General features: G+C 46.9%; 1 protein-coding gene across 1 annotated transcript in view; it reads right to left on the bottom strand.

The window, feature by feature from the left end:
• UBR4 (ubiquitin protein ligase E3 component n-recognin 4) overlaps positions 1–25,383 on the bottom strand; it is a gene marked incomplete at its 5' end in the record, with an annotated part of 134,946 nt that overhangs the window by 66,785 nt on the left and 42,778 nt on the right. The window contains 28 exons of the mRNA XM_080800779.1: positions 792–903; positions 1,577–1,698; positions 2,530–2,670; positions 3,540–3,714; positions 4,672–4,806; positions 5,244–5,307; positions 7,255–7,471; positions 8,739–8,955; positions 9,388–9,551; positions 11,082–11,283; positions 11,532–11,703; positions 12,688–12,845; positions 13,148–13,375; positions 13,778–13,930; positions 14,264–14,422; positions 15,402–15,584; positions 16,655–16,825; positions 17,472–17,699; positions 18,161–18,308; positions 18,400–18,470; positions 19,243–19,434; positions 20,946–21,009; positions 21,637–21,825; positions 22,225–22,423; positions 22,666–22,766; positions 23,075–23,176; positions 24,257–24,466; positions 25,207–25,364. Coding sequence (XP_080656905.1) covers positions 792–903; positions 1,577–1,698; positions 2,530–2,670; positions 3,540–3,714; positions 4,672–4,806; positions 5,244–5,307; positions 7,255–7,471; positions 8,739–8,955; positions 9,388–9,551; positions 11,082–11,283; positions 11,532–11,703; positions 12,688–12,845; positions 13,148–13,375; positions 13,778–13,930; positions 14,264–14,422; positions 15,402–15,584; positions 16,655–16,825; positions 17,472–17,699; positions 18,161–18,308; positions 18,400–18,470; positions 19,243–19,434; positions 20,946–21,009; positions 21,637–21,825; positions 22,225–22,423; positions 22,666–22,766; positions 23,075–23,176; positions 24,257–24,466; positions 25,207–25,364 — 4,435 coding nt within the window. The remainder of the gene's footprint in view (positions 1–791; positions 904–1,576; positions 1,699–2,529; positions 2,671–3,539; positions 3,715–4,671; positions 4,807–5,243; positions 5,308–7,254; positions 7,472–8,738; positions 8,956–9,387; positions 9,552–11,081; positions 11,284–11,531; positions 11,704–12,687; positions 12,846–13,147; positions 13,376–13,777; positions 13,931–14,263; positions 14,423–15,401; positions 15,585–16,654; positions 16,826–17,471; positions 17,700–18,160; positions 18,309–18,399; positions 18,471–19,242; positions 19,435–20,945; positions 21,010–21,636; positions 21,826–22,224; positions 22,424–22,665; positions 22,767–23,074; positions 23,177–24,256; positions 24,467–25,206; positions 25,365–25,383) is intronic.

Raw genomic sequence — 25,383 nt, 5'->3', positions numbered from 1 at the left:
TATCAGGAGGGAATCTCTTGCGATATTTGCTATCAAACCAATTGTAGGTTAAGTCCACTAGGGCTACTACCCCTTAGGCAGCAAAGCTAGCCCTTAATGAAGAGTTTTTTTATGCCACGAAAAATATAGTTTTCCTGAAAAATGGCTGCTTTTTCTCTGTGGTCATGTGATTTTTGTGACTATTCTTAATTTTGCTATAAACTCTTGGGACGCTTTCAGCTGAAGAGAAGACCCTCACTTAGCAATAACACGAGACACATCAAGAATCTCATTGATAGAGATTTTTCTGCACCAGGGGCATCTGGGTGGCTCAGCTGCTTAAGTGTCCAACTCTTTTACTTTTGGCTCAGATAATGATCCCAGGGTCATGAGATGGAGTCCCGAATCAGGCTCCGTGCTCAGCCGGGTAGTCTGCTTAAGATTCTCTCTTTTCCTCTCCTTCTGCCCCTCTCGCTGCTCACGTGCATGCACGTACACATGCGTGCACGCACTCTCTAAAATAATTAAATCTTAAAAAATAAAAAAGACATTTTCTGCATACTTGACTTGCTTTTACTATTACATCTGTATTTTCCTATGGCCTCAATTTTTTTTTTTATTCTATTACCATATGCATTTTTAAGTGCCACCGTAAATTCTTCATGGAATAAGGTAGGGTAAAAACAATGAATACATAAAACAAAAGTTTCCAGGACCCTGGTCCACATGAGCAATCCCTCCTAAGGCTATACCTCCCTTTCCCCCAGCCCCACCACATGCACACACAAGCCTAAACCCAGACCTCACATTACCCATTGGAGTGTTGCTGCGAGGGGAGGAGGGCAAGGTCACGTGTCTCCGCTTATTCCTGGGCCTTAGGACTCGAATTAGAGCTTGTTTACAAGAGAAGCTCACAGCAGGATCCTGAAGTTAAAAACAAACAAACAAAAATGTGCTTAGGTTTTATATTTGTAATTCCTGAAATAGTCTATAAAGGACTTTCTTTTTTGGCTAATCACTGACACACACGTGAAGTATCTATCTACCTACCCTCGTTTGCAACTACGCTGACCAAGTTCAGTGTTAATCCCACCGATGTGGCATAGGTAAGACCCATCCCCCGTGTCCCCGAATCTCAGTTCCTGGTAAGAGACCAGAAGGTCATTTGCTCCTGAGGTCACATTGGCTCTCTACAAATGGATTCTGGCTTTTCGTCAGATAGCAGGCTCGTCTTAGCTCTGGGCTAAAGTCAGTACTTCCAACGCTCCGCCTCTATGACACCGTCCCTGGAAATGCATCTTGATGATGTTCATTCACAGGCTCATTTAAGTAACACTAACTTAACACTAACACCACAGCAACCACCAGTACATTCCCTTGGGATTTAGCACTAAACAAGAAAAACAAAACCCATCTCCATTTCAAACCTTTGCCTTGCATGGAACGAATGAGATCATAAAGCTTTTATTGACACTTAAAAACTCTTTCTTCAAACGACCTTCTACTGTATTTCATTAATTTAACAAACTTGTTTAAAAGAAAAATTTCTAGACACTCCCAGACCAGTACGAAATCATCTGGGGTAAATGATACATACAGGACACAGCAGCATCTGCATGTAGATCTTGGCTGCTGTATTAATACAGTCCAGCTCACACGTACAGTAGCCGTGAACGATGTCTACCAGGGCATTGACGGTAGCTTCAATATGAGTCAGGCCTATGGGGGAGGAAAACATGGTAGGAAAACGTCCAGCTACTTGAGAATCTAGAATAAAAGTGAGTGCCAGTTCTTATCCCCACATAAAGGTCAGACTAACAAAAAAATGACAGGTGCGCACACAGCAAAACAGAATAGGCTGTCAGCATTATTTGTGACTTGCTTTATTAACGTCTCCTCATCTCTGAAACGGTCTCAAAAGCCCTTGTAGGTATCCTGCTTCACAGAAATAAATAACTCTCTACTCTTGGATATTAAAAGACAGGACAGGAAACTGTGAAGAGGTGAGCAGATTGTACTTGTTCCTTAGGTGATGATAAACTCAGGTGATGATAAACTCAGCCTCTGACCTTTTAGGTTGACTGCCCAAGCAACCTCAAACACAAATGGGCACCAGGGCTCACTCTACTTTCCTAGATTGCTCTTCGGATCCTTACCTTTCCACTTAAGCTTTGGACAGTGAGAAGTCAGATGCCAAACACAGGAGTAGCTGGGAAATAAAACAATTCTCAAGGTGATGCTTCACTTTCACCTTCTGAAGTGGTTTTGCCCAAGCTTTCAAAACACTTTTAAAACACTTATAACTACCACTGAGGATACACAGGAACACAAAAATTCCTCTTTATGTGAAATATTCAACCCCACAGGAGGAGCTACAGTACCAGAAAATCCCCTTCTCTGCCACACTGCTGTTAACTCCTGTGTCTAAAAGAATGCACTGATTTTCCGTTAATTCTGGAAGAGACAGATGATGAAGCGAAAGGATAAGGGTTCAACCTGTTCGAAGACAGAACTCAGACCGGGCTGCAACTACCCCTTTAAACATGGTACCTGGCAGGCAGGCAGGTGCCAAGAAGGCATTCTTGGGTTTGGATGCGTGGAGTTTCCAGAAGTGGTTCACCAGCTGGGTGATGAAACTACAGCAGTCTCCTTCCAGCTGCTTCTGAGGTTCTCTCCCCTCATCCACTCCTTCTAATAGAACAGGAGAAAGAAAGTGATTAACGATGGTAAATCTGACATGGAATTTAATTTGTTTTAAGGTTAACTCAGGTCAAGGAAGCTTGCCTGGGGAGGGAGTTTCAAGTGGGGCCCCAATCAATATGCCAACTATCCCTAGACTCCAGCAGGCACATCTAGGAAAAAAACAGTCTGGGAAAGGAATATCACAGAAAACATTGTATGTTAGAATTAAGTAGAAAGGGGAGCATTCAGGATCTTTACAGCAGACTCAGGAATTTCAGGTCCAACTGCTCAACTTCTAAAAACTAGGGGAACAGCTGAGATTTTTCTGACATGATTCCTGGATAAGAACATTAGGAGGAGGAACCGTATGACGACAGCAAATGGGAGTATGTAAGTAACAGAACTGTAAAGGCATCAATAAGCTCAATGTGATAACGTGAAACAAGTTAGGTACCCAGCCAACATGAGGAGAGACGAGGAAACAGAATCAAGCACTCAGAAAGCCCACAGCAATGTTAATAAAACACCAGCCAAAGAACAGCACGAAAGCAAGATTTGACCCTATTTCTTAAAAGCAACCGGGCCAAAGCTTAGCTTTGCCCTGAAGATCCCAAAGAGGTAGGTAGTTCAGAGACCGATTATATCCAACATGCAGAGCACTAAATAAACTCAAGATTTTCCAAGGGGTAAGCAGTGGAAAGAGTATTTGCTTAAATGGTAAAATCTAAATGTCAAAAGCCCTACAAGGTACAAAGACAAGAGTAAAACCCGTCTCAGAGCATGCAGTCAGGCGAAGGCCAGAGACAAGAAGAGGGGGAGAAGGTATAGAAGATGCATCAAGCAGATTTCAGGACCACGACCATGTAGGCCAAGTTCACCTGTTTCCATTGGGGGCAGCTTGGACTCCGTAAAGTGGACGAGGTTGTTAGGGCGCATGATGGCAATGGAGCGAGCTGTGATCACCAGCCTCTGGAAGACCTCAGGGTCCAAATCCTTGCCTTCTTTGCTGGATGTGTTGAGACACTGCACAGCTTTGCTCAGCAAGGCCTGATCCTATAACGAAAGGATCGCAGGTGATGAACCAAAAGCAAGGGCTGGGTAGGGCACTAAAGCAAAGAGGAAAGGACAGCTGGCAGGTCATCAGGATGGCCACCTCCTCTCAGGAGAACAGGTTAGTTACCGTCAACTACCTGGAACAAGTCTTCAAAGCAGTCCAGTACAGGTAAGCTTCTTAAATCATGAAACATTAAAGGCACAAAATTCAAAAGTCATTAAGTACTGAAGTACAATAGGAAAATGTGGAACCGCCTGATTCTCTAGAATTGTAACATCCCAGATGATTCTGCTAGAGCAGAAGAGCCATTTCTCCGCAAGTTCCTATCGCCCAAGAACTGTTTCTAAACTTGCCATCCCTCAAGAGGTTCAGCAGGTTAAACTTACATTTCTCAAGCCTCTGGGTTGGAGGCACAAAAGCTCACCAAGGCGCCTGGGCTGCTGGCTTCTTCCTCACAGAACTGAAACAGTCACCTTTCCCATCTACGGCAACTGGCCCAACTTACTGCCCTCAGCCCCCACTCTCAGTTATAAGTGAGACCCAACCCCCGGCCCCAGATCTCCCCCTCAGAATCTCTCCAACAACCATTCGGCAATTTCCTCACAAGCAAGGACATCTAAGCGAGAGCTGTGCCACAGCTGGAGGAGGGACCTCAGTGATTCCCCTGCCCTTGCTCTTTTCCAGAGAAGCCAGTCTCACTTAGATCTTGTCGATCCTGCTAGTGACAAAAAAATCAATGCAAACCAGCGGCCCATTAGTTGGCTTGTCCCCAGTTTTGAGGGCGAGTCGTTCGTTTCTCAGGAGAGACTTTAGAGAGTGTGGGTATCTCATCTCAATGACTTCACTGTGTCCTCCTCACTTTCCATATGAAAAGGCAACTGGCCTGATTCCCTGTTGGTACCAAAACTTCCAAACCTTGCCCTGCTACAGAGGGCATCCAGGGAGGGAACGATTACCTTGTGGCTGTGATAGGCCGAGCGGCTGGTGTGCAAGCTGGCCAGAAGGCTCTTGGACTGCTGCTGAACGCTGGCAGGTGCTGGCAGGGACAGCAGCAGAGTGGCCAGCTCCTGAGCTGCATTCTTGTTTCTCTCCTGATGCGGAAGACAGCAGGGTTATCACTGACCCCACCAAATCCATGCAGAACCAACTGTGTACACGCTGCCCTTCCCCCTTCCTCTTTTCTAGACCACAAGGGCTAGATTATGCCATATGAACTGCTAAGAGCAAAATGAAAAATTTCAGAAATTACAATCCTCCCACAAGGCAAGAGCAAGAATCGAGTCCAAGTCTACGACTCCTGGAAACACTGTTCTTTTTGCCAGCACTCATCCTAGTCTATGAAACACTCTCACAATGGATCCCCCAAAAGTAGGACAGAGGCCTTAAGCTATAGACTTCTCTGGAGCTTTCTTGCAAATCAAGATCATGCTATAAATAGTCTTTAGCTGCAAGGCCTCGGGCCTCTGACAACTCCACTGACTTCCTGCCTCTTCAGAAAGCTCCCAGGCACTTTGAAAGAGTCACTTGCCTTCTCGATGATTGGGCCAACAGCAAAGCAGCTTTCCAGGGCTTCTAAAGAACTCACAACCAGCCTAGGGAGACAGAAAAGCTGGCTTGAGTACAACCACCACCCCTCTCTCTGGTTGTGCTTTAGCCTGTGTGAACTATAGTCAGGGGGACCTTGGGGATAGCTAATGAATGCCAAATACAGAATCAAAGCACGATAAGACCTGCCACAGGCACCATGCATATCATTTCCTTGTGTTACAGGCCAGAAGAAACCTGGCTCCCACTTGGAGATCAACCTAAGGCCATGTTCATAATCCGTAACTGAAAGATGGGGCTTTTCTTCCTCAAAGCGGATAAGTGTGCTTCCTTCTGCTGCCTGTGGCAGGGATCACTGAGAGGGGCTTAACAGTCTTGATGCAATGGGACCCAAAGCTCAGGTGCCCACAGATCAGGAGGCAAAAGGATACACAAAGGGAAAGGTTAAAACCATCTTCTTATACTGGGAAGGTACACATTATATTTTACGTATATCTCCAAGAAAATGCACAAAGGCACTTCCCGTAAGTCCGTTTAAGTATGGGGAGAAAACAAACTGTTTTCAGGAGCATGCCAATTGCCAACATTCACAGGGCACAACAAAGCATCTTTAGAAAACTGAGCCACTATCTCCTGGGAAAGGAACTGGAAACCCAGCTGTTAAAAGGCACCTAGCAACATGCTCCTCAGGGCTTACTCCTGGGAGTTTACTGTGCCATGGTGAAAAGACCAACATCCTGAGGTTGCCGAGGCTCCAGGCACAAAGGGAACGGTATGGAGAAGGCAGCTGGAGAGAAAAGGGTCAAGGGGTAGCTGAGAGCAACCAAGAGCAAGGGAAGAGGGGCCTGAGCCATAAAACGAAGCTGGGCAGAACAAGCTCTCTGCTGGCTTGTCAGATGCTAGGATTTTCCCATCATCCCACTGCCCACACCCGCCTCCTTCTCACCCACTGTGGAGAGGGAGCGGAGGAATGGGGTGTGGAAAAGAGAGCTAGCAGGAGCAGCTACCACCAAGTGTGCACGTACAACCCTCCACACACTCCACTCTTACACAGGATAGCTTTGCAGCCATGCAAGGACCAGAACAGAAAGAAGCAGGAAGACTCTTCCACAGAAGCAGAATCAACGCGAAGCCACACCATTGGTTACATTGCTCTCTGACACACACTCACCCGTGCAGAGAAAAGAAAGAGGGCATACTAACCGGTCCAGCTTGGTTAGGGACTCAGTTTCAGAACTTGGGGGAGAAGCAAAGGAAAAAAAAAAGGAAAAAAATGTGAAGCTCAGAGAAACCTAGAAACACATCCTAAGCAAACAATATAAGAACAGGGTAGGGGGGGAAAAAAAGAAACAGAGAGAGAGAGAGAGAGAAGGGAGGGGGCAGTCTGACGGTGGGGAGGCAGTGATTTCAAGCCAGGCTACTCTTCCGACTTAGGATGTAAGAAACTCAGCGTCTTACATCATGAGTCGCCTCATCTATCACGGCAAACCAGCAGCCGCCTAGCACAAAGAAGCCAAGCACAATGCTTCAGAAGGCCACTGGGGGGAGCCCGGGGAGGCTCTGAACTCTGCCGCAGGTGCTGCAGCCAGCATCTGGCCAGCAGCGCCATTACCACCTAAGTGGCCGCTGCGAAGAGAAGATGATGACATCAGAATGAACAGAAGACTCTCCCCTCTAATTTCAGCAAGCCTGGACCCAAATCTCTAGCGGTGACTTAAGCATCTTCTACTCCACGACCTCTGGCTCCTCCAAAGGGTGCCTGAGCATTAAGAGAAGGCACAGACACCCACGGGCCGACTAGGATCCCATGGATCTCAGCACACCGCCAGGCTCTGTGCTCACTAAGGAGACAGAGAGTGTTGGGCTGCTGGGGGACGACCTGAAACTCACAGGCTACACTAGGGGCAGTTCTGAGAGGCCACTCTCTCAGAACAGGTTGTACCGGGAGAGGGGAAATGGCGAGGACAGGGGCTGACCCCTGCCAGCACTGGTACCTCTCCAGGACAGTTCCACTGGTAGTGGCAGGGGCTGCGGAGTCACTGTCTCCAGTGCCATTGCTCTGGTTCAAGTTGGAAGGGCAGATGTTGCTGACAGAGGCAGAAGGGAACTCCTCCGGGGGCTCGTCAGGCCAGCCAAACTGCTCCTTGGTCTTGCCATAAATTTTCACAGCATCGATCATGGTGACGCCGGCCGGATCCACCGAGGCCCCAACTGCAACAAGTGAGAGGAGCTCTAGGAAGCACATCCTCTACAGGGCGAAAGTGAGCGCCTCCAAAGCAGAGACCAGACTAAAGAGGGCAAAGTAGCAAATCCCACCAATTTTCATCAGGGAGGAACCCTGTCTCCTGAGACTCAAACAGCACTTGAACCCTGAGGAGACACTGACTATATGTGAAACAGTCCCACTGACCAAAGGCCTAGGAAGTCCAGCTCTCAGAAGTGCCCCTTATGCCTGGGTGGCTCAGTGGGTTAAGCCTCTGCCTTCAGCTCAGGTCATGGTCTCAGGGTCCTGGGACCAAGCCCTGCATTGGGCTCTCTGCTCGGTAGGGAGCCTGCTTCCCCACCCCCCCACCCTCCCACTCCCACCTACTTGTGATCTCTTTCTCTCTCTCTCTGTCAAATAAATAAATTAATAATCTTTAAAAAAAAAAAAAAAAAAAAAAACAAGAGCCCCTTAGTATCACAGCAGGACTCTTCCGGTGCTATCAGGGCACTGCATCCCCCAGCTTCCACTCCCCAGAGAGCTCTAAGCACTCCCTTGGTTCAAAACACAAATCATCATTCATCCTAACAGCAGCTCTTTCTAGGAGCAAGAGCATCAGACAGGCGGTCAGTAAATGGCAGAGAAAGACGCCAGACTATTGACAGGCTCGGGGAGGTGTTCTCTGAGGGTTTAAAGTATTTGACAGTGGGACGCCTGGGTGGCTCAGTGGTTTAAGCCGCTGCCTTCGGCTCAGGTCATGATCTCAGGGTCCTGGGATCGAGTCCCGCATCGGGCTCTCTGCTCAGCAGGGAGCCTGCTTCCCTCTCACTCTCTCTGCCTGCCTCTCTGCCTCCTTGTGATCTCTCTCTGTCAAATAAATAAATAAAATTATTTTTAAAAAAAAGTATTTGACAGCTCACCAAGCCCAGGCACTGCTACACATCCCTCTCGTGGAGGCATGTGACCAAGGCCCTCATCTGTGCTTTAAGAACACCTGCTGCTTCCATGCACTGGCCTTGCCTCCTCTCTGCCCACCCATGTAGGCAGCCGGGCCAGCAATGCTGAGCCAGGCCCACCGAAGCAGACGCAGAGGCAGGGTCTGCCCTGTCTTTACCCCTCCCGTTCTTCAGCACGCCCCTCCCCTGCCCATCTCCAGGAAAGTTCAGAGGTTGAGGACGGCAGAGACCACTGAGCAGCAGAGAGCAGAGGACTCCCAGAATACCGGACAGCCACGGAGAAATGAGAAGGGGAGGCCATGCCAGGGGGTGGACTCACTGAAGAGGTTCAGTTTTTTGTCAGCCTGCAGGGCTTCCTCTCTGGTGAAGGGGAAGTCAAACCAGCGGGAGCGACTCAAGTTGAGCTGCATGGTCCTGCCGAAAATCTCAATGTACGACGGAGCCCGTTCAATGGCCTGGGTCCCGATCTGGATCCGCATCCCTGTCATCACCATAGTGCTGTTGTTGTTGCTGATCTCGATGGTGAAGCCGCCGGGCTAGAGGGAGACAGGCACAAGTCAGACAACAAGTTCTTTAGGGTAAACCTGTAACCCTTCGTCTGCTGGTGCCGAAGTGTGTGACCACAGGCAAGTCCATTACCCTTCTAACTTTTTGGTAAGGATTTCCTTACTTCCAAGGACAGGGGGGAAAAAAAAGGCAGGGAGTGGGACAGTCTCCAGTTTCAAACTACTTTCTCCCCATCACTAACCACCTCCCGCTGCTAACACTGGAATAGGAGACCTTCTGTGCAGAAGCTGAGAATAGCCATTTATTCCAGGGACCACTTAGCAAGAACGCAAGGGTTAGTGACTGTTAGTGACTGTAAGTATCTATTTCACACCTGCGTTCTAAGAGGACAGGTGTTTTCCAGCCACACTGTCCAGAAGTCCTTCTACCCAGGCACAGCCCCCACACAGCGCAGTCCTCACCTTGGTGTTGGCCACGTACATGCCGGTGGAGTTCAACCGGTGCTTTATCTGCTGCGCGTTGTACACCTGCAGGAGGTCGTTCCCGCCAAACTCCACATCTGTCAGCTGCTGGTTGTGCTCAAAGAAGTCGATGGGGAATGTCACCTGGCTAGATGTACGGGTTGCTGTGGGGAACAGGACCAGCGGACACAGAGCATCAGTAAGTGTGTGGCACTCCCACCTCTGCACCCACCCCTCAGGGAAAGCCCCTCCCAGGCTGATGCCGCACTCCTAACCTCTACCAGGTTAAGACACTCTAACCTCTTCCAGACAACTGGGATGTGAATGTTTGCATCAGTGTGATGCCTGCACGTGGCCCGAAGTCCAACAGTCATCATCCCTAACCATACCCCGAGCCAGCAGGACAAAGAACTCAGGTGTGGTATTGAGTACAGTTAGTAACAACAGGTTCCCTCGTGGCTGGCTGATTGAAAGTAAACAACTCAGGGGCGCCTGGGTGGCTCAAACGGTAAAGTGTCTCCCTTCAGCTCAGGTCATGATCCCGGGGTCCTGGAATCGAGCCCCAGGTCAGGCTCCCTGCTTAGCGGGGAGTCTGCTCTTCCCTCTCTTGCTCATGCTCTCTCCCTCTAATAAATAACTAAAAATCTTTTAAATAAATAAATAAATAAAGTGAACAATAGAAACTATTCCTTTACAGGAGAATGAGCTGCATTGTCATCTCAAACATGGACTCTAAAACAAATTTCAGGGGCGCCTGCGTGGCTCAGTTGGTTAAGCAACTGCCTTCGGCTGACGTCATGATCCCAGTGTCCTGGAATCGAATTCCACATCAGGCTCTCTGCTCAGTGGGGAGTCTGCTTCTCCCTCTGCAGCAACCCCTACTTGTGTTCTCTCTCTCTCTTTCTGACAAACAAATAAGTAAATAAAGTATAAAACAAACTTCAGTCACAGGACAACCCCTGCAAAGGTCTCTGCTTAGCTGCGATCACTCATTCCTGAATTCAAGTCTCCACACCCTGAAGCGTCCTCTATCAGTCAGGAGCAAGACTCCCAGCTCAGAGATCTACGACAGGTTCTTCACTACTCAGTGGGAAACTGATGAGTGGAAGCAATCTATCCTCCACTGGTTCCATCTCAGAATTCACATCAGGCAAGCTGCGTTCCCCAAACCCAGAGAAAAATCTCTCCCACAAGAACCATGAGATCATTCTTTCCTGGGTACCAGAGAACTGCAGATCACAAGTGGAGAGCGAATGAGCGCTTGTCATTTGTACGACGGGTCTCTAAAAGCCACAAGAACACTGCTGGACTCAGGAAACATGACATCGCTTTGGGGAAATCAGCTAGCACGTATCTCTACCTTTATGAAACAGGCAAGTGGGAGAGTCACCACTTCTTTTTTTTTTTTTTTTAAAGATTTTATTTATTTATTTGACAGACCGAGATCATAAGTAGGCAGAGAGGCAGGCAGAGAGAGAGGGGGAAGCAGGCTCCCCGCCGAGCAGAGCCCAATGCAGATCTCGATCCCAGGACCCTGAAATCATGACCTGAGTCAAAGGCAGAGGATTAACCTACTGAGCCACCCAGGCACCCCAAAAGAGTCACTTCTTCACACTTACCACCATCTGTTCCATGTCTCGACTAGAAGACTGACATCCCCATTCCCCCACCAGTCTTTTGAGGAGGGTACTTACTGATGGTAGCTGTCTTACGCTTCCGAACAGGCTTCATTATGCTGATGACACTGCTGGGCTGCAGGGACGGCTGGAGCCAGTAGGAGGTGTTCTCCACATTGGCCATGTAAATGCGCAGGCTGCCGTCCTCACACAGGAGGATCATCGTGGTCCGCTGCTGCTCGTTGCAGGCTGTGTGCCGAATGGCAACCATGTCTTGGATCTGACAGAGGGGAGAAACGATGGTGTTAGTTCCCATAACTAGAGATCAGAACCTATAGAAAGAGGCAGAGAAGCAACTAGTTCCACAGTCATTTAGGGGGTGCAGAAGAGTGACAGGGAGAAAACAGGCGAAAGTTCTTTCATAAGCCTCTCCTAACCAAAGGGTCAGGGAAGGGACAAAATATACAAACACAGAAATACAGAATTAGACCAGGTTCACAGCCAAGTGGTGGGATCTCTGGCACTGACCTTTGCTTTTGCAGGCAGAGTCTTAATCTCTTGGATAAGAAAAGTGTCTGGTTTCACCATCACTACCAGTGGCACACCTGTAGTTTGCTGGACACAACACACCAAGCCAGGGTGGTTCATCACCTCGGACCACTGGCAAAGGGCAGGAGACGTCTTACTGCCACCATTGGAACTGCAGACAAGAAAACTGGCCACAGTCAGGGTGTCAATCACCACCTAGTCATCCCCTTCTCGACTTAAAGGCCCTACCTACCTGACTCCCAGAGCAACGTATGTGCCCAGGGACTTGAATTACCCACGAGTCTCAGCTTTATTCTGAGCCATGCATATACTCTCACACACCCCGCCCCTCCCCTCCCCGTGCCCATGGCAGGAGTCCTAGTTTAGAAATCTCCCCTGCTGGCTCCCACTGTCTGAGGGAAGAGGTGGCCCAATGTGCCTAGAGGTCATCCACTGCATGGAGCTAGCTGAGGCTCACGACCCCTGGTCCCATCAAGCATCTGCAAGCACACCAAGTTCTGTGTGAATGGCACCCCATTTGATTTCATCTCCAACCAGGTAAACTTTCACAACACAGAGGCCAGAGAAATAATGCCTACAGCACTTTTAAGGCTCTTCAGTGGCAGATAGGAGAGACAGGAAGAAAGCCTAAGCTGCTTCTCCCTAGCTCCCTAAAATAACACTCAGCACCTCAAATGCACCTCTACTATCCGGACACCAATGCAAGCCTCTGCCTGCCCTCCTCACCCCCCGACCATGCCCTTAGTGCTGACACCATGCTCTGTGTTCTGATCAACTACCCCAGCAGGGAAACTTAAAGAGCATTTTGGTCGCATGAGTGTCTAGGAGCAACTACCATTCCCCTCTTCCAACTCAGTTATCACCCTCAAGTCAGGTGTGCTGCCTTGACTAGAGCTGCTTCTCCTGAGTGCCAGCAGTCCCCAAACTACCTCTTACAGCTTGGGGTCTACACGGTGGAGGACAAAACCATGCAGACAGCCAACCTGCCAACACTGGGTGCCTCTTGCCTTCAAAAGGGAGAGGCCTGCTGGGGCAAAGCTTCACCAGATTCCTAACAGACACCAGTGCTGGGCCAGAGGAGCCTCCCACTGAACGCGGGCACCGTGGGAGCTCAGCGTGAAGCACGCCTTCCCACCTTTTGATGTTGATGGAGAAAAGCTGCAACACTTCCAGAGTTGTCCTGCTAACGGTGGCTGCAAACGATTTGCCTTGACAATAGCTGAAGAACAACATCTGCAGCACATGGGAGTAGTAGACGGACACACCGCCACCGGCCACCTGGCTGTTACTGTCCTGTCGGGGCAAAGACACAACACTTGCATTAACTTCACATGCTGCCTCCAGGACCAGCACTCAGTTTTGCAGCTTTTTAGTTTTAAAACGTGACTGCGGGCTCTCATAATCTAAGCCATGTGGGTAAATCTTAGAAAAAGCATGAGAATCAAAAAACTTCACAGTGAATCAGTTTGGTCCTAAAGGATAAGAGTTTCTACTAATAGGGGAAAAGTCAGAGACTGAAGAAAAATGAAAAACAATGGAGGAGCTACCAAGCTAATCCATCAGGAAGAGAAGGAGAAAGCAACACCTGCCCGAACCTTCAGGTCCTCGTGGTTGATTTCTAGCACATTAGTGACGTAGAAGGGTCCCTGCTGGGCACTGCTGGCCTCTTCCATGAGCTGGGTGTAGATGTAACCAGCTGAAGACATTATAACAATGATGTTCTTTCCCTCCTCGTTGAAGAGGAAGGTAACATCTCTTATCTTTGAGCTTGGCAGAAGAAAGTAGAAGGTCGGGCTCAAGGCATCAACAGACAGGTCGTAAATCTGCAGGACAGAAGGAAGGGAAATCTAGTTCAGTCGCACCCCCAAATCACCCTGGCGAATCCGAAGACCTGCCATTCGTGAGTAAGGGATATCAATTCTCGCTCCAACAAGTGTCTGCAAGTATCAGGCACAGAGTGTACAAAGATGAGTATCTTTTTACTTTCCCTCAAGGAATGATTAGGGGAGAGAAAGGCATCTACATCTTCTGTGACAAGTACAGGAAGACCCATGCGCTTGGTAAAGCAGGGGGAGAATCAGAAACAATGTCATACTGCCTACACCCAGAAAGCTCTAGCCCACACCCTGGGAGAAGCTAGCACATAATAATAATAATAACCAGCCACTCTGGATTTAAAAACAAAACAATTCTAGAACCACAACACCCAAGAGCAGTAACTGTACCTTGACAAAGTCCGCAGTGACAATGGCTAACTCGGTCTGTGACCCGGGTAACCACACAGCTTTGATGATGAAGTTGCCCGTCGCCAACTGTGGGTGCAGCACTAAGTGATCCGAAACAGAGCCGGAGCTACTGAAGGTCAACACGTGGCAATCCTGGACCGGGTTTAAGGAACAGACTAGTTAAAAGACGGCGGGAAGTAAACTAACCCATTTCAGCTCTCTCAAGTCTTCCCTGACATTCCCTGCCTCCGGCTATTATTCACACTGTCCAGTAATACACTCGGCTTCCAAGAACACACAAAAATCATTTCCAATACAAGAAAGATCTACAAGAGCTGGGAGAAATCCAGAGTAAGATTCCTTTTATATTCCAAAGGCTTTTAGATTTTAACCTTAACAATGAGTACGAGAAAGCGGCACTGAAAACAGGGGAGAGGAGAAGAGGATCCATGGCGTGAAGGACTCAAATCTGCATCAGGTTATTACCTTCAGCCCACACACGGCCAGGTAGTCCTCCTTGCAGGGGTTCCCAGTGAGGCTCAACACAGTAAACGGGACAGGGGCAGAAGCCAGGCGGGTCAAAGTCAACTTCCTTTTGCTGGAATCTGCTTGCTTCAAGAGCGCAGAGAGCTGCAGAACGGTGATCTGCAAGGGGACAATTGCCAGTTTATTCTAACCCCCATCCTCTTAGAGAACGCAGAGCCTGACAAAAGCTCCTTCCCTGAGACCCTAGCCCACAGTCAAGTCTCTTAGGAAAAAAACCCTCTCTCCAGGTGGAGTGAGATGGAATGCCTTTCACTTCCTCCATCAGGTAACCACAAAAGAGAGGAGTAATGAAACCAGCTCTTTATACACAGTTCATGAAAAAAATTACCTAGTCCCTATGTACTATCGTCCTTTCTAGTTTTCCATACAACTTTTCGTTGTACAGATTCCTAACAGATACCAGCGCTGGGCCAGAGCAGCACCGTTGTATTGTTTTTTTTAAGTATTTTTGTTTTGTTTTCTTTTATTTTGTTTTTGTTTTGTTTTGAAGTATTTTAGAGGGATCTTATAGACTTATCAGATTTCTAGTTGTTTTTCACTTAAGATAAACTTAAACAACTTCACTAGTACTAGAGAAGCCAGAATACAGAAAAATGTTAAGATACCTGCCACCCTTCCAACTTTTACTGACTGGCTCTCTAAAACGACATAAGCTTCCCTGTGTCCACAGCAGGCTGGGAGGGCAGGAAAGAACTAAATAAGGAACACTGTGTCTTCCCATGAAGACTCTCATCTCTTGGCTTGTGCCCTCCCCTCCAGCATAACCAAACCATGCCATGCCTGGGAGCCATGCTGTCATCGGTAATCACTAGTCATTACCTTTCTCAAGGGCTTGAAGGATAGGTTTTGAGTAAGAAACGACCCATCAGAAACGGTAACTGTTCTAGTCACACTGCTTCTAAGTTTAATCAACCAACTCAGAGTAGGAGTAGAAAAGCTCATTGAGCTCTGTCCTGTAAGGCATTCTTGGAACCCAAAAGACTTTTTCCCAGGGGGCCAGTCTGAGCATAGTCCTCTGTTTTGTTAGCACTTAAGATAAACATGACCTAAAATGAGTAGGAAAGAACTGGAAACCCACCTTCCCTTTCTCATGGCTAACAGCCAAATGCTGGCGGCGCCCATGTGGAGAGGAGAGCACACACATAGCCACGCGCCTGAGCACATGGGCGCTGATAAGCTGTCGAATAGTCTGGCCCTGGTCTCCACTGTAATTCATCCGAACATTCTCAAAGGCACCTTCCTGGGAGCCTAAGGTGGGAACCTGGCAAAGAAGGAAGCAGAGAATAGGCAGGAGTAAACCAAAGAGAGCCAGTGGATTCATCTATTATTTATGGATAAAGACTACTGTGCAGACCAAGATACTGCACGATGCAGTCATTCGAAAAATAACAGGTTCCAGTCTCTAACCCAGGGACAGTCAGATAAGCCTCTCAAAGCAATTTTGTCAATCTGATAAAAACAACGTAGTGAATGTTTCACAAAGCTAAATTTAATTAATACAAAGTACTGGCTTCTTAAAATGCTAAAACACCCTTTTTGGAAGTGGAATGATGGAGGTAAGAGATAGGAATGTTTTTCATTGACCCGACCTGGCAAAACTGAGTCGACAACTTTATGGATCACCAACACCATCCCAATACTTACTTGCTTCATCTTTAATAGCTCGAGGTCTAAAAGCCACTACTGTAAAACTGGGACTCATTTTCTCTACAATACCAGAATATCTGTGTGCGTGTACATGTGTGTATTTCTGAGGGAATATTTTTCCCTTAAAAACAGTCTCCATGGGGTGCCTGGGTGGCTCAGTGGGTTAAGCCTCTGCCTTCGGCTCAGGTCATGATCTCAGGGTCCTGGGATCGAGTCCCGCGTCGGGCTCTCTGCTCAGCGGGGAGCCTGCTTCCCCCTCTCTGTCTGCCTGCCTGCCTACTTGTTATCTCTGTCTGTCAAATAAATAAATAAAATCTTTTAAAAAAAAAAAAAAGAACTAAAGACAGTTGCCCAAAGGGCTATAAGCAGAAGACAACAAACATGATTTTTGCAAGCCACTGAAACCTTAGGTCTCCTACTTTATATACAGAAAAAAAGGTCTCACTAGTGTATAACTGTCCCCAGATGTTGTTCCTCACATCTTGGGGGTTTGTATATTCTTATGAAATGAAAAGTGGACTTATTCACTGAGTTGGCCCAAATGAGCTCTTGTGTCCTCTGAAGACACACCTCACATGTGGATCTCCAGCTGGCTAGCTAGGGACTGGCCATCCTCAGGATATTCTCTAGATCATCCAGTACACCTCGCCATCTCAGTTAATGTGCTGTTCCTGCCACACTCACCATCAGCTGGTCTGTCATCTCAACCACCTTGTCCACTGTGTGCAGCTCTCGGAGGGCTTGCTGAGCCCGGCTGCTGCTCCCCACAGCTGAAGCCTGCTGAAAGTTGGTCTGAATGGCATCCATGAGGAAATTGAGCATGTCTAACACGAGAGGAGCGAAGGAGAAATTGGCCTGAGAAAAATCCAAATACACAAATGAAAAAAAAAAAGAAAAAAAAAATAATGGATCATATTCATCGTAATACATCTTGCCAATAACACCCTTCAGAATCTAGAAACCCATCTGGGCACTTCCAATTTAATATTCGAGCCACCTCTTCCTCTCAGTAATACTGGATTCGTGCTACTTAACTCTAGAAAAATCTTTCTAAACCAGGAGTCCCATGTTGACACCCTATTGCTAGAACACATTCCTCACACAGAATTAGCTGAATTCTCTCCTGTGCATCTAGAATTACTCTAGTTACATGCCACCCTTGAAAAAACTGAGGAAACAATCATGTAAATGACTTTCTGTATTCTGTGCTTTAGATGAGGAACCCTGGCCAAGAAAGGAGATCTAGGGCACTACACAACTAAAACACACCCTCCCACAAACCCCCATAGGGCTCCTCAGTCCCAAATCCCTCCCTATGAGGCAGGAGCTTACAACACATCCTATCAGATCCATCCCATGAAAACGAGTAAACTCAGAAAAGAGAAAACTCTCAGCCCCACCAGGGGCATTGCAAGGAGAGCCCTGCGCATGGCTTGCTCGGGAACCAACCAATCCAGCTCCGTGCTCCACCCAGCGTCCCCGACACCACCAGAACCCCCACCTGGTTCTGCAACTCCTCTCGGCAGCCCTCCACTGTGCGGCACAAGCTGCTCTTCTTGGGCTTCTCTTCATCAGCAACCTTCCCGTCGCTGATGGTGACTTTGGCCTTGTCCGCTGGAGAAGTGCTGGTGTGGCGCACCAGACTCTCGGAAACCCTGGGTTCACTCTGAAAGGCTGACTCCTTCATGGTGGAGCTCATGCCACTGCTGGGAGTTCGCTTCACCAGTGCCTAGAGACAGAAAATGTCAGAAACCCAAAGCTGGAACCACAAACACAGATTAAACACTGCCTAAGATCTTGGTGGGAAATCCAGACCTGGAGGAGATATCAGCCAACCATTGAAATGATATCCAAACGCCTGAATTCTAAGCTTCATGGTACACACCTAGTAGCAAAAATACTTCACCACTCACAGCCATAATTCTTAATTACAACATCTGAAACTGTGGCAGGTCTTAGAAAAAAACTGTAAGTTTTTTTTTTTTTTAACTACAAGATTTTTAAAGACCCTGCAAGTTCTAACATTCTAAGCAAAGTGCTTATTAGGCCATGATCAGTGACAGACCCAGAACTTACTCCTAGACCCAGGCCACCATGAAGGTGATATGACAATTTCCTAGTTTGGCTTCAGCATTCCCATGTCACTAACAAGTCACCCCTCCTAACCCAGCAAATGTTCCAAACTCTCACCAAACAGCTGCCATCTTCCTTGGCTCCACAGTCACAGAAGAAGGAGCCATATTTGGCATAGGAAATCTCATGATCCTTGTGGCACACCTTAGCACAGACTGTGCACACACCTACCCCATCTACCATTTTGCAGGTGTGACAGTGGTACCTACAAAGAATAAGAACGAGCAAATGAGCCCAGCAGTGCCAACAGTCCAAGACCCAACAAATACTCAACTGAAAGAAAGAACTTCACTTACCAATGCTGATTCATGAATTCTTTCTGAGTGATTGTGAAAGTGCAGAGTTTATTGCAAAGAGAATCTTCATCCTTCAAAGATAATAAGTCTTTTTAATCAGAAATAAATCCTTCTACACAAGCACCCCCAAAAATACACCATAGAGAATAAACAGTCGATTGATAAATGACCAATAAAACTTATTCCTGGAAATAATCCGCAGCTATAAACGTGCTACAATTCCAGATGAGAGATTAAGGTTTTATGGTTAGAAAAAAAAAATAAATCCAGGGGCACCAGGGTGGCTCTGTCGGTTGAACATCTGACTCTCGGTTTTGGCTCAGGTCATGATCTCAGGATTGTGGGCTCGAGCCCAGCATTGGGCTCCATGCTCAGCAGGGCATCTGCTTGGGATTCTCGCTCTCTCCCTCTACCCCTCCCCCTGCTCACACATGATCGCCCTCTCTCTAATAAATAAATCTTTTAAAAAAATAAATAAATGAGATCTTACGCTTTCTCTGTAAAGGAACCCAGACCACTGACATGAAGAAATTGTCCCTAAGGCTCCATTTAGGATACAAAAACTGAGTAACTGCAGAGGAAGTGACTCTGAATGGAAGACGCCATGTGCTTATTAAACAGTCCCTTCCCTAAGAGATCAGATCCCTACAGCTTGCTCTGCAGACCTGTAAAATCAGTCTGCCATTAGTCACGTAAGCAGGGAGAAAGCAGATAGGAGTGGGAGAGTTTTGAAGCTCACAGGAGCTAAAAAGAGGGCCAAAGGCTTGTTAGCATGAGCACTGTCACTGCCAGTCAGCCGTTAATAACCCAGCACGGCTGCCTGGATGGTAAAGTGGTACTTACTGAATCCTCAGCCTGGGAGTCTTCCTCTTCCACTGCCAACTCCTCCACCCAGTCTGAGTCCACCTCAATGGCCCGGTCCTCTCCATCCACCGAGAGGTGACTTGGGCCTTGACCATTACTCTGGCTCAGGGCATTGGTGACATCAGCCAAGTAAGACATAATGTGGCAGGTGCACTCCAGGACTATCACATGCTGGAAGAGAAGACCACCATCACAAACCAAGAAACTTCAGTTCTCCGTATTTGATTACTGTGTACTATGTTTTCTCAAACTCTTCCCAATAAAGCTCAAGATCAGAGACATGGTATAAAAGCAGACCAAAAAACAGGCTTTAATTATTTCCTCAGCTCTGAACACTGTGACTGCATGTAGCCAGTCAACACACTGTACTGAATTAATGTGATCCATTCACTCTTAAGGACGAAGACAACTCTCTATAAAATGTCGTAATAGGAGATAAAATTGAAATAAGAAAAACAAAGTAAAACTGGAGGCAAAAATCATTCAAAAAAAGACAACCGATACAGAGAACAGAATGGTAGTTCCAAGAGACAGGAGTAGGGGGTGGGTGGAGAATGGATGAAGGACGTTCAAACGATAGAATCTTCCAGTTATGAAATAAACAGTCACAGGGATATAATGCACATGCAGTGAGGACCAGAGTTAACAATATACTGTACTGCATATTTGGAAAGTAAGAGAGTAGATCTTAAAAGTTCTCATTTTAAGAAAAAAACATTTCGAGCTATGTATAGAGATAGATGTTAACTAGCCTTATTATGATAGTCACTTCACAACCTACACAAACATCAAATCATTATGCTGTACATCTGAAAATAATATAGCATTACATATCAAGGACACCTCAACTTAAAAAAGAAGACTAGATTAAAAGTATGAATGGGCTCTCATTAGCGTTTTATCTACGAATAACATTTTTTTAACTATTAGTGAAAGACATTTACGTTACTGGGTTTTAAATTAATATAGTAAGGCAGGAACAGCTTCAGAAATCAAGCAAAAAGTTTTCCAACAAACCACAGCCAGTAGTTCGTTTGCCTAAAATTCCAGCAGCCTGGCATTAAGGCCTCAGACTTATAAGTCCCTTCCCTCTGCAATCTGACAATTCAGAGCTGAGAGGAGAAAGACTAGCAAGGAAGGAAGGAAGGAGACATGAATGGTACAGTGCTGGGTCTCAGAGGCCACTTAGCTGCTCTTAGCCACCTATGTCATGGTTCATGGTGGGGCCAGGTGCGAGAAAAGAATGCCTGCATGCACGATTTCTGTCAGTTTAAAACCTTCTTCACAGCAGTGACCTGAACTTTCAGGTAAAGTAAACGATTCTAGTAAGTGGACTAGAGCTGAGAACGCCGTCAGTGACCTACTCAGAGCACACAGTTCCAATGCAGGAGGAGGGGGCGATTTTCTACAGCATACCAATGTCTAAAAAAGAGCGAGAATTCACTAGGTTTTAAGAAGGATTCAGCTGGATGGTTTGTTTACCCTGTTATTTCCCCCCATCACTCCTCATGACCCAGCAGAGGCCCGAGGAGGACAGGCAGTTCACGGTACACACACTCCCGAGGCTTTGAAACTGTAGGCAGGCTGGCCAGGGCCAGAAGCCAGTCAAAAGAAGAGCCTTCTACATGACCACAAAGAAAAATCATCACTCCCTAACTGCTGTCGCGCTGCACTTCGCTTACCTTTCCATGCATTACATTGGCATTCAGTTTCTCCACCACATTCTTCTGTGATAGGTATTTCTTGCTGTCCCAAAGGAAAAAAAAGGAGGGGCAGGGGAGGCACAAAAATCACCCAAGGAACTAAACAAAAGGAAGCAGTTTCATGAATCCTGCATCAATTTGTGACACTGGGACACAAAGGCATTCTTAGAAAACACCGAGGTGTGGGGTGCTCTGGTCTTAGGTGTGGTGGGGCACTCTGGTCTTATCACTGACACTTGATACAATTTTCCTAAGACTTCTCCTAGGAATAATGAAGAGGAATCCCTACTAAGAATGTAGACTGAGTCTCAAATGAGCACTTACAAACTACTCCCTCAATCCCCAATGAAAAGGTAGAGACGGGACACCTGGGTGGCTCAGTGGGTTAAGCCTCTGCCTTCGGCTTGGGTCATGAGCTCAGGGTCCTGGGATCGAGCCCCGCATCAGTAGGGAGCCTGCTTCTCCCCCTCCTCCCCTCTGCCTGCTTCTCTGCCTACTTGTGATCTCTGTCAAACAAATAAATAAAATCTTTAAAAAAAAAACAACATATAGATACTTAAGTTCTTTTATACTCACTCCAACCTACAAATAACTTGCAATTCATTATCCCCCTTTCTTCTAAAAGCAATGCTGCACCTATAGATGGGCCCCTCCAATTTCATCATCTTACCATCTACTCAGCCAGTCCACAGCAGCATTGTGAAGCTGAAGATGTCCAGCACCTTGACCTGCACTGGCCAGGGTGGCCATCACAACCATGAGTTCAGGGAAACCAGTCCCATCACCATTGGCCAACATCTCTGTCGCCATGGGGATCAGGGTGCCTAGAAGCACAGCACACACACCTTCCCCAACTTGGCTGGTAGACAAGAAACCGCAAATTAGTAAGTAAACAAGAGGAATCTGACTGTACTTCTAAATTTATAAAAGTAAGAGATGTTGAAAATTAAACATTCAACACGTGACGCTCCCCGTCCCCTTCCTCCCCACCCACTCCATATATATGCACCCAGTTTTGGACTTCAGCTATGAGAGCACAAAACAGTCACCCATCTGACAACTGACAGGCCCAGTCACTGCAGAAGTTTTTCCACAGAAGAAATTAAGGAGCTCTACTAGATTCCTTCATCTACTGCAGGGAGCTCCCGAATTGCTCAAAACGCTAAGGACCAATGCCTGAAGGGAAAAATGCAGCTAATGCTCCCAACATTCACCTGGGGCCCTTAGGGACATGTGACCCAAATGCATTTTGTTCTACCTGTTTTCCCGAACAATGTACGTAGTCAACAGCTGCAACAGCTGCCGGTTCTCCTGAATCACATCCAGCTGGTCAGAGTCTTTGGGGGGCGACGCAGTCATGCGGGTGAGCCAGGCCTGGAGGCGCACTGGCTCCACACAAGCCAGCTGTGCCAGAGAGCCACAGAGATGCAGAAGGCTCGGATTAGGGCTCTTCTCAGCTAGGGACAGACCAAAAGGCTGCGGTCAGTGAAGGAGGGTGAGGGACAGGAGGGAAGGTGCCGACTGGGAGCCAGGAAAGGGGGAAGGAAAGGCTTTGAGCAAGTTTTCAACTTCCTTCCCAACTTCCTTGCAGGGATTCTCTGCACTTGTTACTCGGTAGTTATACTTGGGCAGAAGATATGCACAGTATTAGCTGGACATCAAAGTTCCCATAAGAAGATTACTAAAAGCTGTCACTCACTCAGCTGGAAGAGTTTGGTGAAGAATTTCAGAACTCGGTTACAGAATTTAGCAGAGAGGTTCTCATTGGCTGTCGCCATCATGATCTGCACGAGTTCTCCACTGGGAGGCAGAAGGGGGGGAAAAGGGAGAATCACATTAAGCCTCATATAAAAAGGCATCCACTTCTATTTCTTCACGATGTCACCTCCCCTAGGGGAACTGGTCACTCGTCAGTCAACGACCCTAGTTTTTCATGAAGTCGACCCCTCATCATGACGTCACCCTTTCAACCTGAAGAATAAGCAATTAATCTAAGTCCTCCCCACGGTACAAATACCTAAAGCAGGCTTCAAGTGTTCCCTGAGCAAAAAAATACCTAAGACATTCAAAAAATGTTCACTGAGTAAAACAAAAAAAATACAGCTCACCTCTCAGAGAAAAATTCCTCCATAGCTTTACGAGCCTGGCTGCTTTCCAGTTGCTTTTCCAAATATTGGAGACATTCCTCCAAGATGGATTCATCCAGTCCACTGAGGATTAAAAAGAAAAATTAACTACCAGAAATAAGGTCTGTTTCAATGTCTTCCTAATACTGATATTTAAAAATCCCAACTTCATGACTGAACTTCAAGAGCAATAGTCAATTTTTTTTTTAAAGCTTAGCATAAGGGATGCTTGGGTGGCTCAATCAGTTAAACATCTGCTTTCGGCTCAGGTCATGATCCCAGGGTGCTGGAATCGACCCCCACACCGGCTTCCCTGCTCAGCGGGGAGCCTCCTTCTCCCTCACCCTCTACATGCTGCTCCCCCTGCTTGTGTTCTCCCTCTCTCTCTGTCAAATAAGTAAATAAAATCTTTTAAAAAATATTTCAAAGCTTAGCATTAAGCCTGGCTACACAGGAGCTCAGTATATCTAACACATTAAACTGTAACAAAACAAAAAAGTTACTAAAATCTTAGATAAAGAATATAGTCAACAGCTTAGAGTTCAAAGAATCATTGCTGCTGTTTCAAATTATAGAAAGAAAAAGAAAGAAAGAAAAAGAAGTAGAGAGAGAGAAAGAGGAAGGAAGGGAGAGAAGTACATTAGTACAGTTCTCAGTGGGACGAAGCTGCAACTTCCTCTACTGCTCTTGGGGACCCACCCACATCACTATGGCCTAAACCACCAAGGTCAAACGGTGGTGAGAGACCACCTGCCTAATTCCCCACCACCCATCTCAGAGGTACAGTTCCAAAAATATTAGAAATTCTATGACGGAAAAAAAAAACAAAAGAAAGAAAAAGAAATTTTATGAGGCTCCTCTGTACAGTTCATTACATCAAGTACGGCGCTTGATAAGCATCTGTGCAATTACTTAAAAGTTTCCAAATCTGAACCTTTAAGCCTTCCGCTTTCTCAACACTGATTCCTAACAATTAATCATAAAAGCGGATTCCAAATAACCTTTCGTGCATGTTCACAAGAACATAAAATGCACACAAGTACAGAACTTTCTGTTAAAAAGCACTATAAGCCATTAATTAAAGACACAGAGAAGTCAGAGCTAGTACATTCCGCTGCAAGCAGCAGGAGGTCATGGGAGCCTGACTGTCCCCATCAGGCTCACCTATTGGGATCTGCATGATTGGCCAGAATGTTGTAACAGCCAGTGATCAGCTTCTCATACACTCGAGCCAAGAACTCCTCAGACTCCGCAGGGCCCAGGATGCGCTCCAGGGAGTTGCTACTGATCTCAGCAACACTCTCAGTGCTTGACTCCAAAAGAAGGGGAAGAAGGGTCCGAATTACCTGTGGCGGATTCATCTCATCGGACCAACTTCAGCAAAGAAAACAAAACCATGTTAGTGAATATACTCCCCCCTCAAAGGTGCAAAGGCAAGGACAGGGAAACTCAATCATTCACTGAGACAGGAGGGCTTTTAGTCCCGTCTTTTTTCCCCTGATAGTTATTTTTTACATATATATAATCATACAACTTCATAATTTCATTTTTCATTATTATATCAGAAACAAAAACCATTTCCACACATAAACTGCATTTATTCAAATGTTAAACAATATAAGATGCATTTTCCAGTATTCAGAAAAGAAAATCAACCCATCCCAGACAACTTTCACGGGACTGCCAAGAACCTGGATCACGGTTAAGGCAATGTGATCGAGGCTTTCACCCGGGCCCTAGGTACAGGCAGCCAAAGCAGTACCTCCACTGGCCTGCCCCAGGCCCCACAGGAGCAGAGGCTCACTCCCACGAGGATTCTGGAGATGCAGGATTTGAAATACATCACTGCCACCTTAAAACTCCAACCCAAAGCACCTCAAAATTACAGTATGATTTAAAGCCTGCATGGTCTTTCCTGCAAGAGGGAAGGAGGTATTCTGCTACCTTTCACATCACATTCTAGGTCAATGCTCACACTTCACTCTGAAACCAGACTCTCTTTGCTACAGAAGCATGCAGGGAAAGCATGATTACTGATGACAAACTCCATCTTCATTTAGCTACGAAGGAACACAGGAACAGAGAGCACGCAGGGCTCCGTAGTAGCTACTCACACAATAAGATCTCCGGTCAGCCTGACCAGTGAGAGGAGAGTGTGCTTCAGGGAAGCAGCCAGGGGCAGACTTTGGCCACAAAGAGTCCCCAAGTGAGCAGCCTGCACAGCACTGATGTAACTCTCTGAAGGGATGGTGTCATTAGCAAAGGCATTGCGCTGAAAGGAAGCAAAACAG

This window comes from Martes martes, assembly GCF_963455335.1.
Source record: "Martes martes genome assembly, chromosome: 4".
Taxonomy (NCBI): Eukaryota; Metazoa; Chordata; class Mammalia; order Carnivora; family Mustelidae; genus Martes; species Martes martes.
This window is presented reverse-complemented; position numbering and strand designations above follow the sequence as displayed.